The sequence below is a fragment of the Trichomycterus rosablanca genome, chromosome 3, assembly GCF_030014385.1.
Source record: "Trichomycterus rosablanca isolate fTriRos1 chromosome 3, fTriRos1.hap1, whole genome shotgun sequence".
NCBI classification, from domain to species: Eukaryota; Metazoa; Chordata; class Actinopteri; order Siluriformes; family Trichomycteridae; genus Trichomycterus; species Trichomycterus rosablanca.
Window position 1 is genome coordinate 36,837,927 of NC_085990.1, and position 27,910 is coordinate 36,865,836.

The 27,910-nt window shown below is 37.4% G+C and overlaps 1 protein-coding gene across 2 annotated transcripts; it reads right to left on the reverse strand.

Annotated features, from left to right (window-relative positions):
• rheb (Ras homolog, mTORC1 binding) lies at nt 1–27,384 on the reverse strand. 2 transcript variants are annotated; one of them, XM_062992071.1, is made up of 9 exons: nt 27,296–27,384; nt 27,134–27,193; nt 20,274–20,345; nt 6,449–6,516; nt 5,125–5,207; nt 3,918–3,974; nt 3,748–3,795; nt 1,734–1,815; nt 1–779 (listed from the first exon to the last, which is right to left on the reverse strand). In XM_062992071.1, the coding sequence occupies exons 2-9, from the start codon at nt 27,183–27,185 to the stop codon at nt 687–689; spliced, it is 555 nt and encodes a 184-aa protein (XP_062848141.1). In that variant the 5' UTR covers nt 27,186–27,193; nt 27,296–27,384; the 3' UTR covers nt 1–686. The 2 variants fall into 2 exon arrangements, with proteins under 2 accessions (XP_062848141.1, XP_062848142.1); XM_062992072.1 differs by having other exon boundaries at nt 27,134–27,211; nt 27,296–27,368.
• Nucleotides 27,385–27,910: the final 526 nt, after the last annotated feature.

The following is a 27,910-nucleotide window of genomic DNA, read 5'->3' on the forward strand; positions in this document are numbered from 1 at the left end:
TGTAGTGAAACAAAATGCTGCATTTAATGATTACAATCAAAAAAGTTATACATCATTCATTACAGAGCCGAATGAATGCTGGAAACTTTATTGGCCATAATTACTGTTTAAGAAATACAATATACAAATTGATTCAGGTTTGAGAGGAAACAGGGAGGGTAAAAAAAGTTGAGGGAGGTGTGAGGTGGACAGTATGGCTTGATAGTAATCAGGTAGAGGAATGGCTAGCTGGAGGAAGAACAGTATGAAAACAGAACTTAAATAAAAGATAAGTGTGGTTGCAGTTATTTTACAGGATTTCTATGTATCTTTCAAAATAATGTTTAAAAAATATACAACAAAAATTAAAATGAAATGAAGTATAAAAAAGCAGTTATAAAAGAAAAAGTTAAAATTTCTATGGAGGAAACAGGCAGTTAGCCACTTCAAGTAGAGGGATTTCCCAGTGTCCAGTGTTGTGGTGAGGCAGGGGGCTGTAGGAGGCTGGACTTCAAACAGACTTTTCTGGTAAACCTTTAGCATTAGCTGTGCTTAACCCTGTTAATTCCAGTACTAAAACGACTAACCCCTTGTCCTAACAAAAAAACTACTTTTATATCTCCCCTAATTACATAACTGATTGAAATATGTTCTCCAAAAAGGTCTGTGTGTGTCCTTCACTGTGCAGGGTGGGCAAGTAGGGCAATCTACATCAGAGAGCAGGATGTCCGACCCTGAGGGGCTCCACCATCCATCTTCTCTGCCTCCAAGATTATCCTTTTAAACACCTCTACTGCAGTCTACAACCAGAAAGAAGAAAGGGAGAGTGGTTAACTTATGTCTTCACACATTTTTAATAAAAATAAAGCATGTACATAATTTCATGATACTATATGTTCCAAAGTGTGGCTCTGGTGTCTTCCTATAAGATTTTGGAGTGTGTCTGTGGGAGTTTGTGCCAATTTAGTTAAAGAAGCACTTGTGGTCAGGCAGTGATATAAGACGAGAAGGCCTGGCTCACAATCTTGACATCTATGACATGTTAAGTCGGTTTATCAGAGCTCTGTGCAGGCAACTGTTCATATTGATTTCTTTCACAGCAAATCAAACCCTGTCTTAATGGATCTCACTTTGTGAACAGGGGCACAGTCACACAGTAAAACAAAAGAGCCTTCCCCAAACTTCTGCCACAAATCTGAAAGCATATTGTTTAATATATTTTACAGCTGTTAGCGATGGATGGTGCTGAAACACCTGAACTGAATAATTAAGGTGTTTTCACAAACATTAGGCCATATAGTGCATCAGTTGAAAAATAATTGATCATATTTCAATAAATGTAGATATAAGCAGGTATGAGGTTATACCAGGGCAGGGATAGAACAAGACAGGGAGTATTCATCAAAAAGTTTAAATGTTGACATTGTAATATAAATTCAATTCAATTTACTATAGCTGGTAGTATGATGTTTAACACAATCCAAGATCCAAGAAAAATAAAGAAGAATAAATAAATGGTTAAAAAGTAGGTGGTGCCCCGGTCAGGTTTATGATTAACGATTTGCCATTGATTACCTCGTCTGCCTCTAAACGCACCTGTGATTTGAACTGTGACAGTAATTTCTGTATTTGCCCCAATAAAGTCATCACTGACCATATGCAAATGCGCCCTGGTACTTTGTTGTCCCACAATGATGCTGGGAAAGCATTACATCAGACAGAAGTGGACATTTATGATTAAGTTATCTCATTACCTGGTTCTCTTTAGCAGAGGACTCCATGAACGCTGCATTCCATGATTCTGCCAATGCTTTGCCTTCTTCACAGCTGATAACACTAAAGAGAACATATAAGGTCAGAAAAATTAAAACAAACTATTGTCAAAGTGTCTAATAGAACAACAATAAAAGTGTAAATTTTTATATAAAGCATTTAGTTTCAACCAATACCATTTATCATTCCTTATATGTGTTACAGAGCAACAGTTTGGCTAAGGCTCTTTCTTTACTAACTCTATATTAATGCCCATGTTGCCAAAAAAACTGAACATCCTTGCACAGAATGCTTGTATATGGGGCAAAAATACCTTTTGGAGTGCATAAATACGGATTATCGGCCCTGGAAAAATTTACCCTTCTGTAATCATTCTGTGCCTCTGCATGTTTATGAACAGTTCTGTGTGAGTTGTATAGCACACAGTTAGTAATAAACAGTTACAATGACTCAAGCCTAAAATAACACACATTCACATAATGATAGATCAAAATAACTGAAAATGGAATATAAACTCTACTGAATTCACATAAAATGTCATTTGTATTAAAGTATGAGCTACTGCAGTTTGTTTCTGTACAGTTGGGTGGACTGCAGACTGAATGACAGTTAAAGCTGAATGTACCACTCTGTACAGTAAACTGCCCATGTTTATTGACAAACTAATGGAACTATTGATTCAGTACAGCTGTAGATATTACACACAGACAGGCACATATTAAAGCTGATGCTGATCTGCAGACAGACCAGGCCGGCCGTTGTCTGCAGTAACCAGCACATTATGACTTTGCTTTTATTTCTGGTACATTCAGAAAATGACATTAATGGCATTTAGCAGATGATTTTTATTTAAATCAACTTACAGTTGTGACTCAGTACAATGAAAACAATTTATAGTTGATAGCCTTGCTCAGGGACCCAACACAGGCAACTTGAGCTTCAATCAGCAACTTTTCCATCAACTGTCAAGTTACACCCCATAAAAAAGCCCAGAGCAGCTAACATACGAGAATAATAAGCAACTTTTCACTAGATATGTGTGGAAGCTCAGAGTTCAGCTTTGTTGAATTTTTATTAGTACACCTCTAGCAGCCTCTGATCCAGGCACTGTAATCTCACCCCCCTTTTTCCTGCACCATCACACCCTGTTCCGTGTGTGTTAAAATCTGATGCTGGGACCTTATTCCTCTTCCCCTTTACTGCTTACATCTATCTATCTGTCCAACATGGATCATCCTGATAAGCTTCACATGTGAAACAGAACAATAAAGGACTTAAAAACAAGCTTTACTGAATTATCCTACATAGAAGTGTTTAGACTGAATACAGAGGGATATTTTTACATCTATGAAAGGAGGATCTGGGTTTAAAGACGGGTGGCTGAGGCCCCAAGATGTATTGGTGTCGTGTCCAGGGTGTGTTACTACATTGCACCCACTGATTCCAAAGAAAACAGGACCCACAGTAACCCTGTAAACTTTAATGAATTCATAAATTTATTATAATTTATTATAGGTTTTATCCACACCAGTAGTTCTCCACTCCACAATTTGAATACCACAAGCTAGGATTTACTAGCTTGGTGAGTGTGATTTACAAGTAGTTTTTGACTGAACTCTAGAAAACATTTCAAATCCAACAACAGCTGCACTGCTCATGACATATATTGCTGTTTTGCTGATGTAATTAAACATACAAGACTCAAGAAAAAACGCTGAGAGACATAGCCAATCGTAGACACTTAGCCGGCCGATAGAACTGCTAAGATTTGAACCTGGATCTCAGCGATGGTGAGCTAGCATAATAGACTACTGAGCACAACAAACAACAAAAAAAAACAAAAAAACCCAAGCAACACTTATGTAAGCATCTTTACACTCTTGTTAGCTAATAACATAATGTCTTTATGTATTAAGTAAGCTGGCAGTGAGAAGAGTATCTTATGTGGATGGCTATTTATTACTCTAATGCATTAAAAGTGCTTGCGTAACTTACCGTTCCATGTGTAGATCTTTTTTATTTCCCACCAGCATTATTGGTACTCTGCACAAAAAGGGTCAAGTCTCAGTGTAGAAACAACTGCCACTCTCTATTATTTGTCAAATAATATTTCAGGTGTTACTTTTATGAACGTATATGACTATAAGATCTACAGTGACACTTACTGTACGTTGCCCACCATATCCAGCAGTTTTTCATGAATAACTTTTACTACTTCAAAACTGTGAAAAGAAAAAAAATGGACTTAGCACAAGTTAAAGGAAATGTCCATCCGCAAACTCAACACAGTTTGTTTAAACTGTGTTTCTGCTCCAGTTTGTTGTTAAACGAGCATAAAGTTAGAGTGTACGTTTACATTGATGGCATCTAGCAGACACTTTATTTGGAAAGAGAAAAGTGCTTGTTGCTTTATTTACATTTCATTTACATTCATAGCATGCTGTAACATCATTGTAAATTAAAAGTTTTATCTGTCTTATCCAAGTCATTAGGTCGACAATAGTATCTGCAGTCGCTGTTTGGCTGATAAAAGCTGTTTATAAGTTTGGAAAATAAATAAGCCCGCTAGTTACTTAGCAAACTAATGATATCGCCCGTTTGATACCTGTACTGGGCAGATGAGACAGTGGGGTCACGTTCCACAGCTAAAAACAATATAACATTATTAAAAAACGTCTAGCTTGCACCCTGGCATGCCGATTAACTGGAAAATTCTCTAGTTTCAGTGCAGCTAGCCAACACTAAAGAACTGCTTGTCATTTAAGAGGCAAAGGATAAAAAAAACCAACAATCTAATAAAATTAATTGCTACATTTAGGGAAATGCAAAAGTGTCCAACCCTTACATCAATTTTTGGTTTGGCTTTTCTTATTTTCCACTGATTTAGCTAATGAAAGATAATAGTTAATGTTTGCTAATGTAACCTACCTCATAGCGTCACATGTTACACTAGGACAGGATGGCAGGACACGTCCAAAAAATTTAAATAGCTTATTGTTTTTAATCATCTAGTTTCAGTGACTTTTAAAGTGGAAATCCATATTGTATTTTGATGCTAACTACATTTAGTGTTTCACGTTTTTTGCTTTAAATGTCAAATTCATCATAGATAAGATTGGAAGAGTTGTACAAGCTAGAAAATTGAATCTAACTGGTCAGTACTTTTTCCTTTTAGTCACTTCATTCTCGTATATGTCCCTTTTCTTTTTAGTTGGCTTCTTTTGTTCTGTTTTGTTCAACCACTACACTTGAGTCCAGAATCAGCTTTTTTTACATTTGTGTATGTTATAAAGGTTCAAGACAATAAATAAAATACAGATCCTTGCTTTTATAGCATTTTACAAAGGGGTTTATAATAAATTGTAAGCCTACCTTTTATTTGACGTAACAGAATACACCAAAATGTAACCATTGATGTCTATGGAATAGGTCTGAGGAAAAATGGAGTATTCATCCTAAGGAAGGAGAAAAGGGTCAGTTGTTTAAATGAAGACAAAACAATTAATTTTGTGAAGCTGGAAATGCATAACTACTAATGAAAATCTACTTGGCTCCTAATAAATGAACTGTAAAAATGAGCTTTTTCTTAAATAATTTCTTGTCCTTGTCATGATGATTCACACACACACACACAATTAAAGATAATGTGTCATAAGCTATAAAACTAATCTTTCAAATAGTTTTTTCTAGTTCAACCCAGAGTTATCCACAGTTCTCCAACAATATTACTGGCACACACCACAAGATGTGTATGGTTTTAGTCATAACCACACATCAAATTACAGCTGGTTTATGAAAAATACACTATACAGTGATTCAGAAATTAGTCAGACCCATTGGCTGTTTGACACTTGTGATTTTGATTTAATTTGGAATGGATATAAATGCCATTCTACCAATTATTCTACACTTAATCACCCATAACAACAAAATAAAACATGTTGTTAGAAACCTTTTTGAAAAATAACTACAAATCAAAAGCTGAAATCTTATATTTTCTTACATTTACAGCTGCAATTCTTCTTAATTATGTTGGTACAATATTTGTACTTCTGGTTTTGGGCAGGTTATCCCATGTTTTTATAGCAAATACTTTCAAGCTTTGTCAGATTGGGTGGTGATCCTAGAGATCCACAGACAGTTCTCTGGGCTTAATGGCTTGGTTTTGGTCCCGACAATGCAGTTAAAATTGTGGGCCCAGGAGTGATGCTTTTATAAACTGTGTCCAATCAAAATAAATTCAGACTCTAGTAGAGTTCTAAACACATCTTATGGAGAAGTACAGAAAACCGAATGCACCTTAAACAGCAAAGGGTTTGAGTAATTTGGTAAGAGAATGTACTTTTTTACTTGCAATGTTTTCACTTTGTCATTATGAATGATTAAATGTAAACTGGATTGATAACAATAATGTCCATTCAAAATTAAATCCACTAAACAACAAAGTGTGCATAAAGTCAAGGGGTCTGAGTACATTCCTCACCCACTGTATATAAGAACTAAGAGTCAGAACATCAAGGTTATGTGCATTGCTACGGGTGAGCTTAGTAACAGAAGTACCATTCAGCTTCATTAGACATGTTATAAGGTGTAATCTAATTTGAATAAATGTCAGTTAGCATCAACATAATGAATGCTTCCTAAAACAGCTGCAGAGTGCATGTGTATACTTTGTAGGAGTGTAGGGTATTCTCACCTGTCCTGCTGTGTCAACCAGCTGCAGATGGTACTCCTGGCCATTGACTGTGATCATTTTAGTAAATGCTGCAGAGGAGAGTAAACAAAAATTGTGAGTGTGAGCACAAGTAGAAATGTGTGTGTCAGAGTGAAAATGGTTTGTACAACCTGAAATCTTTTGTACAAATCGAAGCTTCTAGAGAGAAACAATGAGCGTGCAAATTGAGAATAACAGTAAAGAGAATTACGGCAGTCACTTGTTCAGTGGTTACTTGTCCTCATAATTAGAGATGTGTAGATCCAGGACAGTGTTTAAACAATGCAGTGTTTTAGGACTTTACAACTGAAAAATTGTAAAAACTTTTGCTCATGCATTAATACTTATGCAGTAATAATTAGTGAATGGAATCACACCTGCCGCCGTGCTGAGTGGCAGCCGATTGCAGCAGCTCCGTCCTTGAGGCGCTTATTTTTTTAAACCTATATTAGGTTGATACTCTTATTTTCTATGCTTACTTTAATACAATAACACTTGTGTACTTTAATACTTTTTGCTTTAATGTATCTTAGGCTGCTGATAATGGACTTTTTCTATGGGATTAATAAAGTGATCTATCATCTATCTATCTATACTTTAAGATTAAATACATACAGAAAAGATAAAACACTTTCTAAAAATGCAATGAAAAAAAAAAAAATTTCAGTGGTTTCACTGACAAACCTATTTGTATTTTGTAAATATAAAATAAGACTAAGGTTGTAACGTTCTGGAAAGTTCCACAAGTAGCAGCTGATAAGCAACTGACAACAAGTGAGATCATCAAGATTGATTATAAGGAGCATCCACCAAAGACTTAGTCTTTGCAAGCAGGTTGGGTCATGGTTCTCCACTTTGTATTTAAAGTAACTAAAATTCTCTCATGACGTTTCACACAATGTTTCTTTATGCAAGATTGCAAAAACAATTAAGTCTTTCACCATCTATAGTTCATAATATCATGAAAAGATTCAGGGAGCCAGGAGAATGTGTGCGATCATCAAGCCCTCAGGCAGTTTTGTTTGAGAAACCATCATGCTACTGTGATGGACATAGACACATGGTCTCAGGAGTACTTTGGAAAATCATTCACTTAACACAGTCCACTTCTGCATCAAGAAATGCAACCTGAAACTGTATTATGCAATGAGGAAGCTATATATTAATTTTGCGCAGAAACGCCAGCAAGTTCTTTGGACAACTCATCTTTGCTGGCACAGAATGAGCCTTTAATGGATCCTTGTTTATAATCGTTATTATTCATCTGCGAATTGTAGAATGTATCAAAGTAGTGTAAGACGAATATTATAATTATTATTAATATTATTACTATTAGACAAATATATTAACTTTTCTCTTATTTACCATTATTTACTTTTTTAAGTGTGCTGCAAACATGACATTCAAAATTTGTTTCGATGTAAACAATACAATCAAATTTGTTGGCCAAAGCATTAAAACAAATTTGTTTTGGACTTTTGTCAGTTAAATAAAGATTCAAAAGAATAAACAAATCACAGATTCTTGTATTTTATTGCAAAATGTCCCAATTTCTTTACACTGATTTGTGTATATATACACCGATCAGCCATAACATTCAAACCACCTCTTTGTTTCTACACTCACTGTCCATTTGATCAGCTCCACTTACCATATAGAAGCACTTTGTAGTTCTACAATTACTGACTGTAGTCCATCTGTTTCTCTGCATGCTGTGTTAGCCCCCTTTCATGCTGTTCTTCAATGGTCAGGACCTCTACAGGACCACTACAGAGTAGGTATTATTTGGGTGATGGGTCATTCTTAGCACTGCAGTGACACTGACATGGTGGTGGTGTGTTAGTGTGTGTTGTCCTGGTATGAGTGGATAAGACACAGCAATGCTGATGGAGTTTTTAAACACCTCACTGTCACTGCTGGACTGAAAATAGTCCACCAACCAAAAATATCCAGCCAACAGCGCCCTGTGGGCAGCGTCCTGTGACCACTGATGAAGGTCTAGAAGATGACCAACTCAAACAGCAGCAATAGATGAGCGATCGTCTCTGACTTTACATCTACAAGGTGGACCAACCAGGTAGGAGTGTCTAATAGAGTGGACAGTGAGTGGACACTGTATTTAAAAACTCCAGCAGTGCTGTTTTGTCTGATCCACTCATACCAGCACAACACATACTAACACACCACCAACATGTCATTGTCACTGCAGGATGATCCACCACCTAAATAATACCTGCTCTGTGGTGGTCCTGTGGGGGTCCTGACCATTGAAGAACAGGGTAAAAGCAGGTTAAAAAGTATGTAGAGAAACAGATAGACTAAAGTCAGTAATTGTAGGAGGTGGTCATAATGCCTGATTGTGTATATATGTGTATGTGTATATATATATATATATATATATATATATATATATACAGTGGGGTCAAAAAGTATTTAGTCAGCCACTGAATGTGCAGGTTCTCCTACTTAGAAAGATGAGAGAGGTCTGTAATTTTCATCATAGGTACACTTCAACTATGAGAGACAAAATGAGAAAAAAAAATCCAGGAAATCACATTGTAGGATTTTTAAAGAATTTATTTGTAAATTATGGTGGAAAATAAGTATTTGGTCAATAACAAACAAGCAAGATTTCTGGCTCTCACAGACCTGTAACTTATTCTTTAAGAAGCTCTTCTGTCCTCCACTCGTTACCTGTATTAATGGCACCTGTTTGACCTCGTTATCTGTATAAAAGACACCTGTCCACAGCCTCAAACAGTCAGACCCCAAACTCAACCATGGCCAAGACCAAAGAGCTGTTGAAGGACACCAGGAAGAAAATTGTAGACCTGCACCAGGCTGGGAAGAGTGAATCTAGGCAAGCAGGTTTGTGTGAATAAATCAACTGTGGGAGCAATTGTAAGAAAATGGAAGACATACAAGACCATTGATAATCTCCCTTGGGGTCAAGATCTCATCCCGTGGGGTCAAAATGATCATGAGAATGGTGAGCAAAAATCCCAGAACTACACGGAGGGACCTGATGAATGACCTGCAGAGAGCTGGGACCAAAGTAACAAAGGCTACCATCAGTAACACACTATGCCGAGAGGGACTCAAATCCTGCAGTGCCAGGCGTGTCCCCCTGCTTAAGCCAGTACATGTCCAGGCCCGTCTGAAGTTTGCCAGAGAGCATATGGATGATCCAGAAGAGGATTGGGAGAATATCATGTGGTCAGATGAAACCAAAATTGAACTTTTTCGTAAAAACTCAACTCGTCGTGTTTGGAGGAAGAAGAATGCAGAAGAACACCATACCTACTGTGAAGCATGGGGGTGGAAACATCATGCTTTGGGGCTGTTTTTCTGCAAAGGGGACAGGACGACTGATCCGTGTTAAGGGAAGAATGAACGGGGCCATGTATCGTGAGATTTTAAGCCAAAACCTCCTTCCATCAGTGAGAGCATTGAAGATGGAACGTGGCTGGGTCTTCCAGCATGACAATGATCCCAAACACACCGCTCGGGCAACGAAGGAGTGGCTCCGTAAAAAGCATTTCAAGGTCCTGGAGTGGCCTAGCCAGTCTCCAGACCTCAACCCCATAAAAAATTTGTGGAGTCCGTGTTGCCCAGCGACAGCTCCAAAACATCACTGCTCTAGAGGAGATCTGCGTGGAGGAATGGGCCAAAATACCAGCTACAGTGTGTGCAAACCTGGTGAAGACTTACAGGAAACGTTTGAACTCTGTCATTGCCAACAAAAGTTATGTTACAAAGTATTGAGTTGAACTTTTGTTATTAACCAAATACTTATTTTCCACCATAATTTACAAATAAATTCTTTAAAAATCCTACAATGTGATTTCCTGGATTTTTTTCTCTCTCATTTTGTCTCTCATAGTTGAAGTGTACCTATGATGAAAATTACAGACCTCTCTCATCTTTCTAAGTAGGAGAACTTGCACAATCAGTGGCTGACTAAATATTTTTTGACCCCACTGTGTATATATATATATATATATATATATATATATATATACTGTATATATATATATATATATATATATATATATATATATATATATACACTGTATATATATATATATATTAGAGATGCATGAGTACCGATACTAGTATCTGGTATTAGCCCAACACCGCGTTAATTAACCCGTACTCGTACTCGCAAACGAGGCTCCGATACTAAACATCCGATACCGTGTACCTAGTGCACGTTGCTGCGTTAACGCAGGGATTTTCAACCTGTGGGGCGCGAGTGCCTGACCGGGGGGCGTAACATTACGAGATTTTTTTACTTCTAAAACTAAAGCAATTATTTTTTCACCCACGGGAGACAGATTGAATTATTCTCACTGACCACGCTCACACGCACGTTTAATGTTATTCAGTTCCGTTTGACAACAAAAAACCTTAAAATAGAGCTAACAGCGAAGATAACCGGTTACAAAAGCAGCGACCGCTGTTATAGGACGTGTTTGTGTTCAATACTCTGTTCACAGTGTCGATACAAGTGATTCAGGAGTCGACTCATTTTAAGCTTCTTTTCTCAGTCATCTCTCCGTGTTTACTGTTATAATGAATGACGCGGTTGTAAATAAACACCAACTACTATAGAACATTTTGTGTGACTCGCTTACCTTATAAAGCTCAGGCTTAATTATACTGGTTATTACCACAGAGCGGGAGCCGACTCAGAGTCGTTTACGATTTACCGAAGTGAACCACGAATGTATGTGCTGATAGAATCGGCTCAGATGGGATCGGACTGTATTATCCTTTTAAAGTAAATATTTCAATCAGCAGAATCGCATCGCATGTATGATGTACACAACGTTAATTATGTGCGTTTATTAATGAACGTTTACGTTAGCTTGTCAGAAGCTTTCTCAATGATGGCTGTGCGGTGTTTTTTTTTTACAATTAGTGATGGCAACCCAAGCAACTGTTCCACTGCACTATTTTACACTAAACACTACACTATTCCATAATGCTCCAGACTGCATCATTCTAAATAGGTATCGGTATCGGCGAGTACAAAAATACATGTACTTGTACTCGTTTGGGAAAAAATGGTATCGATGCATCCCTAATATATATATATATACTGTATATATATATATATATATATATATATATTCCAATGATTTAATCACAGGAAAATAACAGCTGAAGAATTCATTAAAATTTAAATTAAAGGACCACCATGTCACTGTGTCAACAACTGATGTACTGTATGTACATTTTTTACCTCAACTGTAAATGCTGAGAACTGAAAATGCAAGACAATCAAACAGAACAGTTTCAGGACACAGTCAATCCCCGAGGATGGGAAGCAGCCAGGCCAGCAGAACATAGAAAGAGAAAATAGCTCAGCACAAAACCAGCACATCTTGCACTAAAACCTAGACCTTCAGATACACTGAGAGCAAAATCAGCTTTTCCAACCTCTTCCTCTTCCAAAGTTAAAGTAACATGTCAAATCCCCCACAAGTACAAAGCACCTCATCACAATCTGCAGCCAGACTGGCTGTGGCATCCCGAGACAGTGAGAGATGAAGTGAGGCATGAAAGAAGACAACATGAGCTTGGTTATTATAGAATGATCTGCTCTTTACTAACTATGTTTTCAAAAAATATCAACAACCTTTACTAAAACATAGTGCATCACATACAAGACCTTCATCTTTCAAGAGAAACTTGTGCTTTTCTATTCAGGCTTTCCTCTGCACAAATGTCCAATTTGCATGTTTGTGAACATGAAATATGACAATTTTATAATTACTGTGCTTCCAAAACTGCATGTGTAGCCCCACACCAACAAGAAGTGAAAATGAACCTAAAATGCAGGATCCCTAACCAAGGCAGAACAACACTGAGACTAAAATGGTAAAGAAGGTGGCCAAAAAAAATAAAAACCAAAGTAACAATTAAAACACAAAAATCTGCAGTCTGCAACTGAGAAAGGGGATAGAAAAGAGATAGAGCAGAAGTGAAAACTGGTTGTCACAACATGGCAAGCTGCTCAGAGCGACTGCTCATCCAGGGCAGTTCATTTTTGACATCTCAAAAGTGGTAGAAGTCCCAAAAAAATATGCTGGAAAATATTAGCTTAATACTAACAACCATAATTCTGTGTGTGCTTAAGTTGCACGATGCTGTAACACTCTAGCGGTGTAACACCTCTGCTGAGATCCTGGTTCTAATCTCAGTGGTGTCATCAGCCAGGCGTTCACCTACATAGACATGATTGTGTGAGCCGGGGGGTGGCCGATGCCCTGCAATGGATTGGCGCCCTGTCCAGGTAATTGCCTCCCCCCTAGTGTTTCCTGGTGGAATCAGACCTGATGCAACCCTGACCATGATAAAGAACCTGAGAAAATATAAATGAATAAAAAGATAAATGTGTATGAAACGTGTACACATTATTTATATCTAATCCAGTCACAATTATTATATAATCATCTCATCCCAATTATCAACACACACACAGACTGTAATATGTGAATAATGGCTGCAAATGTATGAACGTAAACCAACTTCCAAGCGTTTGAGCATGTGCTTCATTAAAAAGGATGAGACTGAAGGAAATCTGAGCTTTTGTGCAAAGAAACTGACAGTCAATTTTACAAATGTGCTTACTTGCTTTTCATTAGTGCAATAGTGATATTTATGTATTTTCCAAAGAATGAACTTTTCAGTTAATTACGCTGATTAAATAATCCAACAAATATTATGGTCAGGTGTCCACATAAATTATATATTTAAATAAAAAGCAAGATCATATTTTATCATATTTTGTTCTCTTGCTGTTGTGTGCATAAAAAATATTCGTCCACCAAAATTTGACAGGTCCATGTACATCAAAGTGACTTGCCAACACTAGCCAATTTAAGCTGATGTGTGGAATAGACGTGTTAATGAGTTCAGTGTGAGAGCTGTGAATGATCAAACTATGCACATATACACTTGTACACACATTTACATTTTCAGCATTTAGCAGACGCTTTTATCCAAAGCGACTTACACAATGAGCAGAACACGATGAGCAATTGAGGGTTAAGGGCCTTGCTCAGGGACCCAACAGTGGCAACTTGGTGGTGGCGGGGCTTGAACCGGCAACCTTCTGTTTACTAGTCCAGTACCTTAACCACTGAGCTATCACTGGCCCACACAAGGTACAATTTGACAGTTCTAAAGCTTATAAACCTTTTTAATAGTTCAGACTAACATCAGACCAATCAAAGCCAAGCTTTTGTCCAAAAGTGATAAAACTGGCACTGATTTTCTGCCAATTTGTAAAGAAGTTGGCATCAGGTACAGCCAAACAACCAGAGCAGAACATCCATTTTAACTAATCTGTTTAATTATCTCAGCCTTTGACTGATTAAGCAGGAGCATGAAAAACACTAAACAACAGTTAATGAATATTTTACGTGGGGTAGCACCACATTATCCATCTTTGTAGTTTGTGTATTAGATCTTGCAATCTTGAAAGTGCTGGTGTGATTCATTATCTGTTCTGCAATTCATGATAAAACTGACAAGGTTGGACAGACTAGAAACAAGTCTATTAGAGAAACAATGCAGGTAAAATGTTTTGGAGACAAAGATAGAGAGACAAGACTGAGGTGGTTTGGGCATGTGCAGAGGAGGAATGAGAGTTCTATTGGGAGAAGGGTGATGAGGATAGAGCTACTTGGCAGAAGGAGAAAAGGAAGGCCAAACATTCTTAACAGGCCAGCAGTGTTTTGGATTTGTTTTTGAATGTGACAAAGTGAAAAAGTGAATTTTCCTGAAAGTAACTGAAAATCAAACAGTTCAAAATCAATTTTCTTATTCACAAACAGATTTAGATTTTTTTTTCATGCCATAGGCATATCTCTTGGTCTAAATGGGTTTACAGTTAACACTGTCAGAACAAAAACCAAGCCATGACGTCCAAGAACCTGTCTGTGAATCTCTGTGACCAAACTGTGACAGGGTATAGACCAGGGCAAGGATATAAAACAATATCTATAGCTTTGAGTGTTCCCAAGACCACAGTGGCTTCAATAGTTTTGAAATGAAAGAAGCTTGGCCATCTGGGCAGAAAGGGCCTTGTTAAAAAAAAAAAGGAAGGAAAAAAACAAACAACAACAAAAAAACAGCATTTCCTCTAAAAAGAAGTCCAAAATTTCTGTGCAGAGTTTAGATAAACTGTTGGACAGACAACTACCTCAGCAACACTCTATATATCAGGTCAAGTTCCAAGACAGAAGACGTATGGAATTAAGTGATTAGTTGTTTGGCAAAAAACAGACACTAACTGGTCCCTAACTGGCCCAGTCAAAGGCCGCACTTAAGCTCTGTCAGATTGGATGGCAATGTCTATAAACTATTATGGCTTTTTAGATCTCAGGTCCCTCCACAAATGTTTGATGAGAATCTACCATGAAGAATAGGATAAACTTCCTAACTTCTAGGTGTGCCAATTTTGTTGATATGTATTCAAGAGGACTTGCAGCTTTCTGCCAAAGAGACTTTTACAAAAGTCAAAGGGGTCTGAAAACTTTCTGAATCCACTATAAGAATCAGCTCCAACCAACAAGCTACAACACTGGGGCCAAACAGCAGCCACTGAATGACAAAAAAACTGAACATAAACTAACAAAGGGAGGCAAAATAGTGTATTTGGGGTCCAGAGGTAAGAGCAGAGGCTTTGTTAGCTGTACATCAAAAATGCAGTAGTGGTTAATTTAGTAATATGTAGCATAATAAAGGCTCTGTGTGCTTTCAACTGCACTTCAGAGTCCCTGATCTCATAGAGCATCAAATTACACTGAGACAGCAGTACATTCCACACACCAAGATCTGTATGTAAAAATACATAGTAGCTAAACCCCCAAAACACAAAGTTCTATATTCTACTGTATATAATCTGTATATTTAATATTTATGAATTATTAAGGTGGTTCATTTAAAACAATACTAAGGGTGAGTATTTCTTTCCAAACTGAAAGTAAAGCTTCATGCATTAGTGCCTATGTGCCCAAATACACATAAGGCTAAAAGTGTGTGAATACATTCTAACTATTGAGTTTATGTGTTTCAGCCTTGCTTAGTGCTAGAAGGTTAAAACAATTCAAACAGTAATGTACAATAATTATATGGTTATATATATGTTATACCAACAGATCCAAGCCATATTTTTTCTTTTCTGTTCAGTCTGGGAATCTCTAAGAGTTAGGAACACAAAACTCCTTGATAAATTGAATGACCTGAAAAAACACTCAAGGAGGTCAAATCTGTGTGTTATTGACTATCCTGTGAGTTTTATGACTGATCCTCTCTTTGAGGTTTCAGTTCTGAGGGGTTTCAATACCAACACGTTCTAAATAGAGTGCACAGACTGGGTCACTTGGTTGCTAAGGAAGGACCAAGTAGTAAACCAAGAGTGTTTTTATTCTCCTTCACAACTTCCAGGACTAAGAACATGAACTAAGGAAAGGTTTTTGTTTTTTTACAAATTCCGGGACCTCATATAGTTTTTTTTTTCTTTCCAATGCCGCTTATGTGCCTGTATTGTCTGTATGATTGCTACTAAATTGATATCAGTCCAGTGTTGTGGGTAGCTATGGTATGTGTGAGTCAATTTTTGTTAAGTAGTGGTGAAAGACTCACACCAGAATACATACAATACATTCAGGATGGTTGTATGGGGTAAAATTTGTTTTTTTAAATTGGATGTCCAACAAGCTCATAGTCAGATGTCCAAATACTTTTGGCCATATAGTGTATATGAGTGTGGTATATATGAGGTGACAGCTTAAATTTTCTTAGACATTACCTCACAAAACCCCCACAGTCTGCTATGAGCAGGGTTTTAGAAATGGCCATGGTATCCACACAGGGTATGTGAAGAATATTAAGTGAATAAATTAATAAAGTGTAGCTGAAAATCTTTGCCTGTTCAATCTTTTTGAGCCTCTAAAAACTGCAGATACTTGTAACAGAAAAAAAATGATAGTACTTTTCCATGATACTGAAGCTCACTCAGTTTTATATGCTATGTGGGAGTTCTAGAATAAATGAAAATGTCAGTGAAAAGACAATGTTTGTAGAATAGATCTGCGGTCGGGGTGACAGCATTAGAAAATGTCAGCAAGCAGTACTTTTACAGGCTTTGCTGTTGTGCGGCTGCTGAACCTAATGTAAATAGTCAGCCCAAGTGTGCATTCAGACTGCGGTCTAATGAGGACCAAAAGTGCTGATTCTGACAGAGCTGGGTTTCCTACTGCCATTACATCCACACTGCTGCCTTCATTGAAAAGCGGCAAACAGACACCCACCTGGCCTCACTCCAAGTCCCACATACAACCTCACACACAATCAAATTATACAGCTGAAGGGGAGAAATCTTGTCTTACAAAAAGCTGTACAAGCTCCAGTCTTCTAGGGGCACACACACTAGGGCTGTGACATTTCGTAATTTTTAATTAAAAGATGGTTAATTTCTGAATACATGCAATACATCCTTTAATTATAGACTGCCACAGACAACAACAGTAAAACACTGTTTAAATGTGATACATGTATTTACAATAGGGCTGTCAAACGATTAAAATTTTTAATCGCGATTAATCTCAGAATTTCATATAGTTAATCGCATTAAAAAAAATCTGTGTAAATGTTATAGAAAACAAGGATTTTTAAGTGAAATGTTACAATTAAAATGGTGAACACATTTTATGCTAAATGTACTTATGTTAAAAACTGCTGGGACAAGAGAAAACTGTAAGGGAGTTTATTCACTCACATACTAGGCAGTAAATGTCAGATTGTAGGTTAGAATTTCTCCATCAGCAAACATTGTAGATCAGCGGTGCTTTAGGTGGGATAAGGCGTAGTTATTGTATCAGACTTGTCTGTGGTTGTATCGTGACGATGGTTTGATGGACGTTTCTACACGAAGTGAGTGTGTTTTGACCCTTTGGGGCTTCCATAGTTCATGAACTAACGTGCTCGACTCAGCTTTCCGGTATTCGGTACAGAAGAAGAAGTTAATTAAGTGTAATAAAGTGTTCTGCTCCCGACAACTTGTGAATATAGCGTGTATTTATTTCTTTATTATGCAAGTGCATCACTACCACGATCGGTTACATTATGTTAACAAACCGCAAATGAAAAACGGTGGCAAGTCCGACATTAAAACGTTTGTTCTACCAGTCAAGTGTCAACATGAACTAGAATTTGCGTTAATGGCACTAATTTTTTTAATCGCGTTAAATTGAGGTCGCGTTAATGCGTTATTATCGCGTTAACTTCGACAGCCCTAATTTACAAATTAGAAAGTGGCACTCCGGCAGCTCAGCAAAAACTGGGCTGCAGGGTTCAAATCCCCAGTTGTGTGTGTGGGGAAGGTGGGAGGGCAATAAATTGGCATGCTGTATGTAGTGTCCTACTGCATTGTGCCCAGTGATTCCAGGGAAACTGAACCCACTGCGGTCTTGACACAGACAGGCATTACATGAAAATAACATAAAATGGAAACAAATTAAAATGGATAGTTTTATTTAGTAATTTAAAATTTTTAAATGTTACCAAATATCCAGATTAAAACACATCTGGCATAAATGTAGAGATGCTGATTCATTTGTCAAATTGTGTCTGTTAAATTCCAACAGAGACACATCTCATTCTACTTAATGATGTACTAATTACATGATCACCAGAACCAAATCTTATTTAGCAAAGAAAAGTATAAAAACCTCTGCTGTGATCATTACAATCATCTCGCAATATGACCAGATAGGTGGTGACAACAGTCCTGGTGATGCCTCAAAATAAACTGAAATCAAAATAATAAAATATTAACTAAAATCAGACTACTGACAATGTAAAACAAGTGGAAAAGAAAAGCTGTGAGAAAACGTAGATTTCAGTTCTGGCTTTACTGGCATTGAAAGCTTCTAACCATGACATTTTAAAAACTGTTTTAAAGTTGTACATAGCTAGAAATAAAGGCTGTCAATGAAAAGCAAAGAAGACCAGGCTAAAGTTTACAAAAGAAAATAAGGATTAGACAGAAGACGATGGGTGTAAAATCGTCATCTTTACTTTTCATCTTGGCCATGCATCTGGTGGTCTAATGCCTAGATGAAGATCTGAAGAGACCTACAGGCTACAGTGTCTTGCAACCACTGTGAAATGTAGTGATGGATCGGTGATGATCTAAAAGGTGCTTTAGCAAGGCTATAATTGGTCAGATCTGCTTTGGTAGGACCAAATCAACCCACATAAGTTATCCTAAAGGAAAACTTTTTTCTTTTGTAAAGAACAATGTTTCCAAACTTTGTGGATTGTAAATACCATTAATATTCTACAACAGGTAGTTCCTGCCAAGTAACTGTAAATGAAAGTATCTGATTGGACAAAAGGCATCCAAAGAGTGCTACAATACAGAATACAGGAGTGATAACTGTTAATTGGATACATTAGCAATGATTACCGCCTCGACTGCGCTGCAATGACGACACAAATAACTTTTTGTTTAAGCTATTATTGGTCATCAGGAGACAACAAAGTGAAGGAAAAAGCCTGAGAGCAGGAAACGATGGAGCAATGTACTGTCTCTATCTTTTAAATGAGCCCCTTTTTACGGTGTACACGGAAATCTGTTACCTTCTTTAATCTCACGTGACCAGCCGCTGTTTTTTCGTGCAACGAGATCTGACCTGCACATCAGTTCAGCATGGCAGAAGCTCCAGTAATGCCTGGTTCACACTACATGATTTCTGCCCTGATTTTCGGCTCGGGAGCAACTCGGCTTTTAATCAATGTGAAACAGCGAGGGGAAACAGCAAGGGGAAACACACGGGAGAGGTTGTAAACAAGTGGAGCAGGGGCGTAATATAGTTATCGTTCTCTACAAAACAAAATATTTATTAACCTGCAACTTCAGAACAATCCCTGTTGGTCGTGTTGCCAAATCCACTCAGATTCCTTTATTTTTTTCTTTTTGATATTACGCTGCTCATCAGCGCACAAACTTTGATCTCTCGCTACTTGTTGGAGTGTATTTTAGGACGTGGTTTCATTAAACCCCTCGTCACTTCTCACGTGTGTTTTTGTGACAAAACGTAGTTTGGGAGACCAGACAGACTCATCTGAGATTCCTCCTGGTGATAGATGGTGTAGATGTGAAACCCCCATCACCCATCAGTCGTGCAGTGTGAACTGTACAGCGACCCGGCAAATCAGAAAGTTGTGTAGTGTGAACTTGGCATAAGCTGTGCAACAGCCAGGTGTATGTTTACATTACACATACACTGTTGTAGCGTGTCAGACATATAAAATAATAAAAAAAAAAATAATTAATGTTACTGTTTTTTGTTGTGGATTACTTATTTATGTAAATACAAATATTTTTAATAATGAGTGTTCTTTGTACAATTATCACATTCGTTCTCTGTACATCTGTACATATTTAAACAAAACCTGTTAATGTAACTCAAATATGCCTAAATGTGTTGAATCAAAATTGAATCGAAGATCGAAAATCGAAGATCGAAGATCGAAAATCGAAGATCGAATCGAATCGGGACCTTGTGAATCGGAATCGAATCGATCCAGGAAGTGGCGATACCCAGCCCTAATAGATAGATCTTTTCTAATTCGAAAGTCAAAAATCCCAGGCTACGAGCTGTAGTTGAATGTAGCATTAGCTCTAAAATGAGCTGCAATACGCTGCAATAGAACACTGCAATTACTTACTTACTTATTAAGGTCTGTCAGTCTCTGTCCACTGGATTAATAGATATGCACTTACTGTTTTCTATGGTGGGGTCATACGAGTCCACAAACTGTCCTTCCACAAACTGTATTGTCAAAGAGGACTTCCCTGCAAAAAAAGAAAAAAAGGTAAAAATCATTCTGATTCATTAACAGCCTTACACTGAGCTCATTAATTGCTCATGGCATATTGCATTTTAATATGTCCTAAAAAAAATGTTCCACTGTTATGCAGAACTAGGCAAATGATAAATGTTTCACAGCAGCAGTTATATTATATCATGAACGTGTGTTAACAGGTTTAAACCAACAAGTACACATAGTACACAACGAAGCAAAAGTATGTGAGCACCCGAGTATAAGCTACTAATTGTGAAATCAGGCACTGGTTGAGTTCAGGGCTCTGTGCAGGCCAATTACAAGGTGTCCACATATTTCTGGCCACAGTGTGTTTTTTATATAATTATTCTGTATTTGAAGTGTTTAAAAGTGTGTTCTAAAAATACCAACATGTGTGTGTGTGTGTGTGTGTGTGTGTGTGTGTGTAGTGGAGTGGTGCTGAGCTGTATCAGCAGCAGCATTAAGATGCTCAAATGTTTGGACAGCCATGTCCTGCAGCCCGTTGCTATGACAACAGTTCAGTTCGGCCGGCATGGGTAAAATGTGAGGCCTCATTCAGAAGAAAAAAGCATAGAGGACTGCGAGACTACTCAGAGAAAGCTACAGTTCATTAAGAGATAAAGCACCATTTTTACACGTCTGAATGGATGCTACTGGAATCTGTTAGCATGTTAGATAAGCACAACATTTCAGATCTAAAAGTTGAGGTGTTAGGGGTCTAAATATTAAAACTCAGTAGAGATTCACATGATATAAAAAATGACATTGATTTGATCATATTCTTCTCTTACTGTATAGAAGTGAGATTATTTAGTCATGTTTATACAAATCTGGTGCATGTTGGTTTCTATATATTTACTTTTGTGCGATCATGGGTAAAACCTACACTATATGGCCATAATATGTGGACACCTGGTCATGAGCTAGATGGACATCCCATTCCAAAGCCACAGGCATCAAGCTGCAGTGAAGGCATGATGCTAATTAGGCCAACTAGATATGTCAACAATTCACAAACCAATAAAGAAGTCATTGTTTAATTAATGCTGTCAGGTCTTTTTTCTTCATTTCCATCAACTGCTTGGCGCAAGGCAGGAATATACCCTGGGCAGGGTACAACAATTGAGGGTTAAGGTCCCAATAGTGACAACCAAGCAGTAGTGAAACTTGAACCAGTGACTTTTTGAGGACAAGTTCAGCATGTTAACTGCTGAGCTACTACTGCCCACAAGTACAGGATAATATTTTTTACCTGGACTAAAATAAGCTTTAATTTCGCTCAAATTCAATCATGTGTAGCCTACACTACATTCCTTTAAACTTATCGACTTACTTTAACGACATGATGTGGGATTTAATGCTTCAATGCTTAGAAATATTAATGCATTTTCAGCTGACGATGCAAAATGCTAATTTAGCCAATATATGCTGCAAGTCCAGAAAAATTTATAACAGCTTATAGGACACGTATGAGGAGTCTTGCTTTTGGGGTTTGACTGCAAAGAGATTATAAGACTACTTTGCTGATTTAGTGTGAAAGTTTTGTCAGATTCCTACTGTATTTAAAACAATCAAAAATTTGTACTGGAAAGCCAGAAACATCAAGTAAATCATTTACAACATCTCCACATTTAAGCTTAAAAACTAAAAAAAAAAACATAGATACCTTAAAAGAAACATGTTTGGTTTGGTCTGGCCAAATACCAAAGGTTGTTTAATAATTTGCTTTTCAAATGTTACCAACTGTTGTTTTTGTAGGTTGATTGATCTGAAGTGAATGTAATAGATATTCTATTGAAATGTAGATTAGTTCTATAACGATAATGTGAGCAGCCATGTTGATATTACGTTATATGCCTAACACCAACCAGACTTTCCTGTAATGGGCCCACCTGCAGTGGAGCATAGACAATGGCCCTGGTTATGGAATCATGTCCTTCTGCCATGCCAACTATGGCTGGCAGAGGGGGCATGGAGGTGCAGATAATTGACATGCCGTTCCTCTTAACTGAGAGTCACCTGCACCTAATTGCACCTTATTATTTTTGCAGCTTGGCTCAGTCACAAATCTGTAGTATTGAAGTATTAAACATGATGCCGTTCATCTCTTTAATCTTGTAACTGTCTTGTGGCTCATACTCTGTACTGCTTTATTGTAAGGTGGTAGATAACACACACTTGTGCTTTCATTTCTCAACAAAAAACCTATCTAAAAACAGTTTTACATTTTTAACAACACTTTATTAACTTGCTTTTGAAACTCACAGTAATGCTAATTTGACCAGAATACACACAGAAAGTTGCTTTTTGGAGCTTTCTAGCAAATAAAACATCCGTCTCTAAAGCAACCATCCCATCAATGAGCTTGTAGAACACAGGCTGCATCCCAATACACTCTCCTACAAAAAACTCTTAGTTTTAGTAGTAAAGTCTTACTAACTGTTAATACCATTTTGCATACTAAGTTTAAAAGGATGCAGTTTAGGATGCATTCACCTATTCACCTAGTTATTGGGATGCTGTTCAGTTGGCTGTACTTCTTTGATTTATTCAGTTATGTATATGTACATGAATTTCCACATTACATACTCCTAATCTACAAGATTGACTAAAACTTTGCGAGATATCCACAACTGTACTGTGTTATCTGCAAGCTAGTTACGCAAAACATTGAAAGGAGCATGCTGTAATCATTCTGTGCTGTCAGTTAAGATAACCTGTAGTCTGTTATGCAAACCATCACATACATTACAGTGGCGTGATTTACATGAATGATCTGTGTTCTGTCAGTCATTTTATACTAGGGATGCATATTTTGCTGATTGCTTTTAACTGATAATCAACAAGCTAATAGAATCCTAATACAATACATAACAAATCACTAAGCTTCATTTCAGCAAGTCTTTATTTAATAAAAATACAAATTTAGTAAATGTGTAAAATCTTAATATGAACATAAACACGGTGAGGAAAACCAGCTTTCATTATGCAGATTTTACACACTGGCCCGTAGCGAACAGTTTATTACAGGCGCTAACTAGACATGCTAATCATAATTAATAAAGACGCAGTCTGTGTATTAAAGCTCTTCCTGACAACATTAGTGCAGTTATAAGATAAGCAGGTTTTACATTTATGCAGAAACATTATTCACATTTAAAAGAAAAACAAATACACATATGCATACATTTAACATGCATTTGGGCTCCATACTGACACAAAACAGCTTCTTTTTGTTTTTGTAATGTTTAATGTTCTGTTGTTTAAGATTCAAATAATATGAATGCATTCATAGATGACACAAAGATCATTTACATTAATTTGCAACAGTTGATGCCTGGTTTACACTAGGTGGCAGTTCCTTTTAAAGAAAGCAAGAACTGCACTAATGATTTCAAGAACAGCTTTAATACACAGACTGCATCATTATTCATTATGATTAGCATGTTTAGTTAGCGGAGTGATCAGGCGGCACAGCAGTAAATCCAGGGTTTAAATACCAAGCAACACTATCAGCTGGTCAGCGTCAGTGTGGAGGGTGGGGTGACCAGGTCCAGCTATGGATTGGCATGCTGGGTGTGTTACCATACTGTGCCCAGTGATTCCAGGGGACAACCCCATGACCCTGACCAGGATGAAATGATTGTAAAACCCGTCAGTAGAACTAGTTCAGCTTTCTGAAAGTAGAACTTAAGTTAATTTTGCTGTTTTACATAACAGTCATGTTTACTGCATTACACTGTTTATAATTAAATAAAATATAGAGACTTGTTAATATGAAACTCTGTGATGTGATTTATATTTTGATGGAATGCCGTAAGCCTGACAATTATTGATTAAAATAAATTGGTAAAAATTTGTATCCCTTATTAAAATATTGTTAAATATGATCCAACACCTATAAAGTATTTTATGCCTGTATCTGCTTAATATCTGTACTCTGTTAGATCAAGACATTTCCCAAGCATGGCACTTACTGTATCAGAACAATTTCTTGAGGAGACATTCAACAGTGCTGCAGTTTTATCACACCTTTCCCTCTTTTGCACACCTTTGCCTAAAAAGTACTTATTAATCTGCAATCATGCCTTTGGGAGCAAAATTTTGCATGTTTTTCAAGTGACACACATGGTTAAGTAGCCTCATATAAGCCTTACAAACCAGCTGAAATGGAGTATGTTACTGCCTCATAAAGGAGCTTTAGATTGTATAGTACAGTACTAAAAAGTTAAAGGAACACTGGCTACACCACCTGAAGTGACAGAAAGAAGAAGCTATCACCAGGTGCCACGAGATTCCTGAGGAGGCAGGTGTGATTAAAAATAAAACTGCAGTGACCACCAAAGACCTTGAGCAAAATTTGGTGCCAGCAGGCACTGAGGTCTCAGTTCGCACAGTAAGGCACATATTAAACGCTGAAGAGCTCCATGCCCGAACATCTAGACGTACACCTCTACTGACCCAAAAGCAAAGCCAACCCCAAGATTGGAATTGTTCTGTGGAGTGATAAAACAAAACTGGAACTTTTCTGTGTATTTCTATGGATCAGTGGTATGTCAGTGGTATGCATATGCTAAAAAGTACACCATGCCTACAGTGAATCATGGAGTGGCCGTCACTGTCACCTGACTTGAACCCCATAGAAAATATTTGGTAGGATTTGAACATGGCAGTTGCAGAACACAAACCCGAGAATATAAGTGAAATAAAATAGTTTAAGATTCCTCAGTTACGCCTCTAGAAGCTGGTGCCTTGCTATACATCACAGTAGCAACAGATCATAACAGCTAAAGGATGCTCTACTAAGACACTTGTCATGAAGTGGTTGAATATGTGAGACTACAGTCATTAAAAAATTGAAATTGGGAAAACCACTTATGTTAGTTGTGTTGACCTATTTAAACGGTTCCTGTTTGACTGGTTTATTGCAAACAGCTATATGTAAATTTAGCTAATAAACCTAATTTGCAATGAGGGTTGAATAATTTTGATTGCAACTGTTAATATCATGGTGTACTGGCTTGTTCTGCTAATTTAAATACAAGCTTACTGCCTAATTTGAATCACACAACTGCACTACATAGTCAAAAGTATGTCAACACCTAATCCTAAGTTTGTTGAGCAACCCATTACAAAACAATGAACATTTTTACAATGTTACCATTGCTGCCTTTTGGATTTTTAATTAACATTTACAAACAGTAATACAGAAAAAAAAAAACATACAAAATCCAGTCAAAGAAATATGCAACTTCATTTCATTTTTAATAAACATCCATTCCTACATTTTATGCTTGCAACACATTCCAGTATTTGAGGAGCAAGCATGGGCAGAGGTTCTTCAGTTTGTCAACAAATGTGTAACAAAATTATTTTAATGCTTAAAAATGTTCCTCAATGAAAGATTTGATAGGTTTTGCCTATTTCTCCCTTCAGAGTACATTATCATTCAACGATTCAAGAACTCTGGAGGAATTTCAGTGGGTAAAGTCCAATACAGAGTTACATTAACAAATGCCACTTAAAACTTTACTGTGTAAAACGCTTTATGTTAACCATGTCCAGAAGCAATGTCAAGTTCTCTGGGCACTGAGGCAACTGGGATGGACCATCACACAGTGGAAATGTGTATTGTGGTTGGACAAATCAGTATTCCAGATCTTTTATGGAAGAAATAGATGCTGTGTGCTCAGGATTTTTGTTGCCTTTAGAACAACATCTCTACCACGGACACCCAAGACCAACAACGCAAAATCCCATTCTGCACACTTCAGAAAGACATTGTTGGGTAAATGACCTGTCCCCAATAAAGAATGTGTGGAGTATTTTAAAACGCAAAATGTGACAACAACCTCGTACTATTGCACACCTTAAGACCCAGGGTAAAAAAACCAACAACCCATAGTAAGATGGGACAGAACCACACCTGAAACACTGCATTGCTTGGTATTCCCAGTGTAATGGCATTTAAGTGTTTTTAGAAAGAACGGCAAGGACAGTGGTAGCTCAATGGTTAAAATACATGACTAGTAAGCAGAAGGTTGCTGGTTCAAGCCCCACATCTGCCAAGTTGCCACTGCTGGGCCCCTGGGCAAGGCTCTTAACTCTCAGTTGCTTGCATGTGGCCACAATTGTAAGCCACTTTGGATAAAAACGTGTGCTAAATGCTGAAAATGTAAATGTTTTACTGTTTTAACTTTTCTGGAAATGTGTCACAGGCCGGAAATGCAGGAATAAATGTAGATTAACAAATGAAATTAGGTTAACAAGAAAAAACATAAAATACTGGGTTTAAATCAAAGTAAATGTACTGCCCATACTTATTCTGATATGAGATATGAGATAGCCATGATACTACGTAGTATTTTGTTGAAATACACAGCATGAGTGCTCACTGGGAGTGGGCTGCTACTGTACTAAATAGTATGAAACAATACAAAGACACAATCTGTGTGGTACCAAACCAACACACAAAGGTATGCAGTTCCACTGCTAATACATTACAAGCACATGCGATATTTTGGCTGCGTCCCCACCCTCATATAGTGGCCCAAATGAGTTACGCCATTATTAGTGATGAACCACTGGGCACAATGTGTAGTACAGTACAGCAGTATGCGGTACATGACACAACCTCTGCTCCAACACTCTTCAGGATCAGAATGCTGACATTAACATTTATATATTAGAAAACGTAACTGAGACATGATCATGAGATAATCAAACCCATAAGCCAGGACAGCTAGCGAGCTGTAAGCCATTATGAGCTGCACTCACCTACAGATCTGTAACCCAGCACGGCTATCTTCCGAGATTTAGGCTGCGGCATCTTGTCTCCTATCAACGACACCACAGCTAAACCAACATAAACCAACACACGCTTTTACATTTACTCAGTCCTGTACATACAGTCAATATGTAACAATAAGAAAATAACACCTGTTCTTCAACAATGCAAAGAAATCACACAATTCTACAGCGAGTAACGTTATTCCAGCATCTGTATCCTTCTCTGCGTCACTACCCAAAGCTAACCAGTGTCAATTATTCAGAAGAACTGCCACCCTATTGGTTAAGAGGCGGGACTTTTTGCTATTCTCGGATTACTATTGGATAACACAGCCCCAGCAGTTTCCATGAAGGAGAAAATGATTGGATGCGTGGAGTTGTCATTAACAGAGATCACTAGTGTGTAGGTTACATCAGTACATGAATGCTAGTTCTATACGGTATTTGTGATTTGTATTGGTGAGAATATTAAATACAGGCTGTTTTTAAGAAATAATTCAATTACTGCGAAAACAAGAATATATTAGTTGAACACACCACGCCCTTTAAAATCAGGTTTGAATTCACGTGTACCCGAGCGGTGTCATTGAGTTCATTTTAACCCTTGCAGTGCAATGCAGTCAGCTCATATTGCAGAGGATGGAAATGTTGGTAATATGGACACCACATTTAATCATGGGGTTTCACTATTGTAGCTTTGCCTACTGAAAACATTCAGCCATGCATTCATTCACTCATTCACTTTCTGTAACTGCTTTATTATAA

What these genes read in the sequence shown, in the direction of transcription:
- rheb (XM_062992071.1), bottom strand. Translation starts at nt 27,185, where the DNA reads ATGCCGCAGCCTAAATCTCGGAAGATAGCCGTGCTGGGTTACAGATCT. An exon ending in TGGTTGACACAGCAGGACAG is followed by an intron (nt 5,208 to 6,448) that starts GTGAGAATACCC and finishes CTCCTTCCTTAG; the next exon opens with GATGAATACTCCATTTTTCC. An exon ending in CCTCTGCTAAAGAGAACCAG is followed by an intron (nt 780 to 1,733) that starts GTAATGAGATAA and finishes TTCTGGTTGTAG; the next exon opens with ACTGCAGTAGAGGTGTTTAA.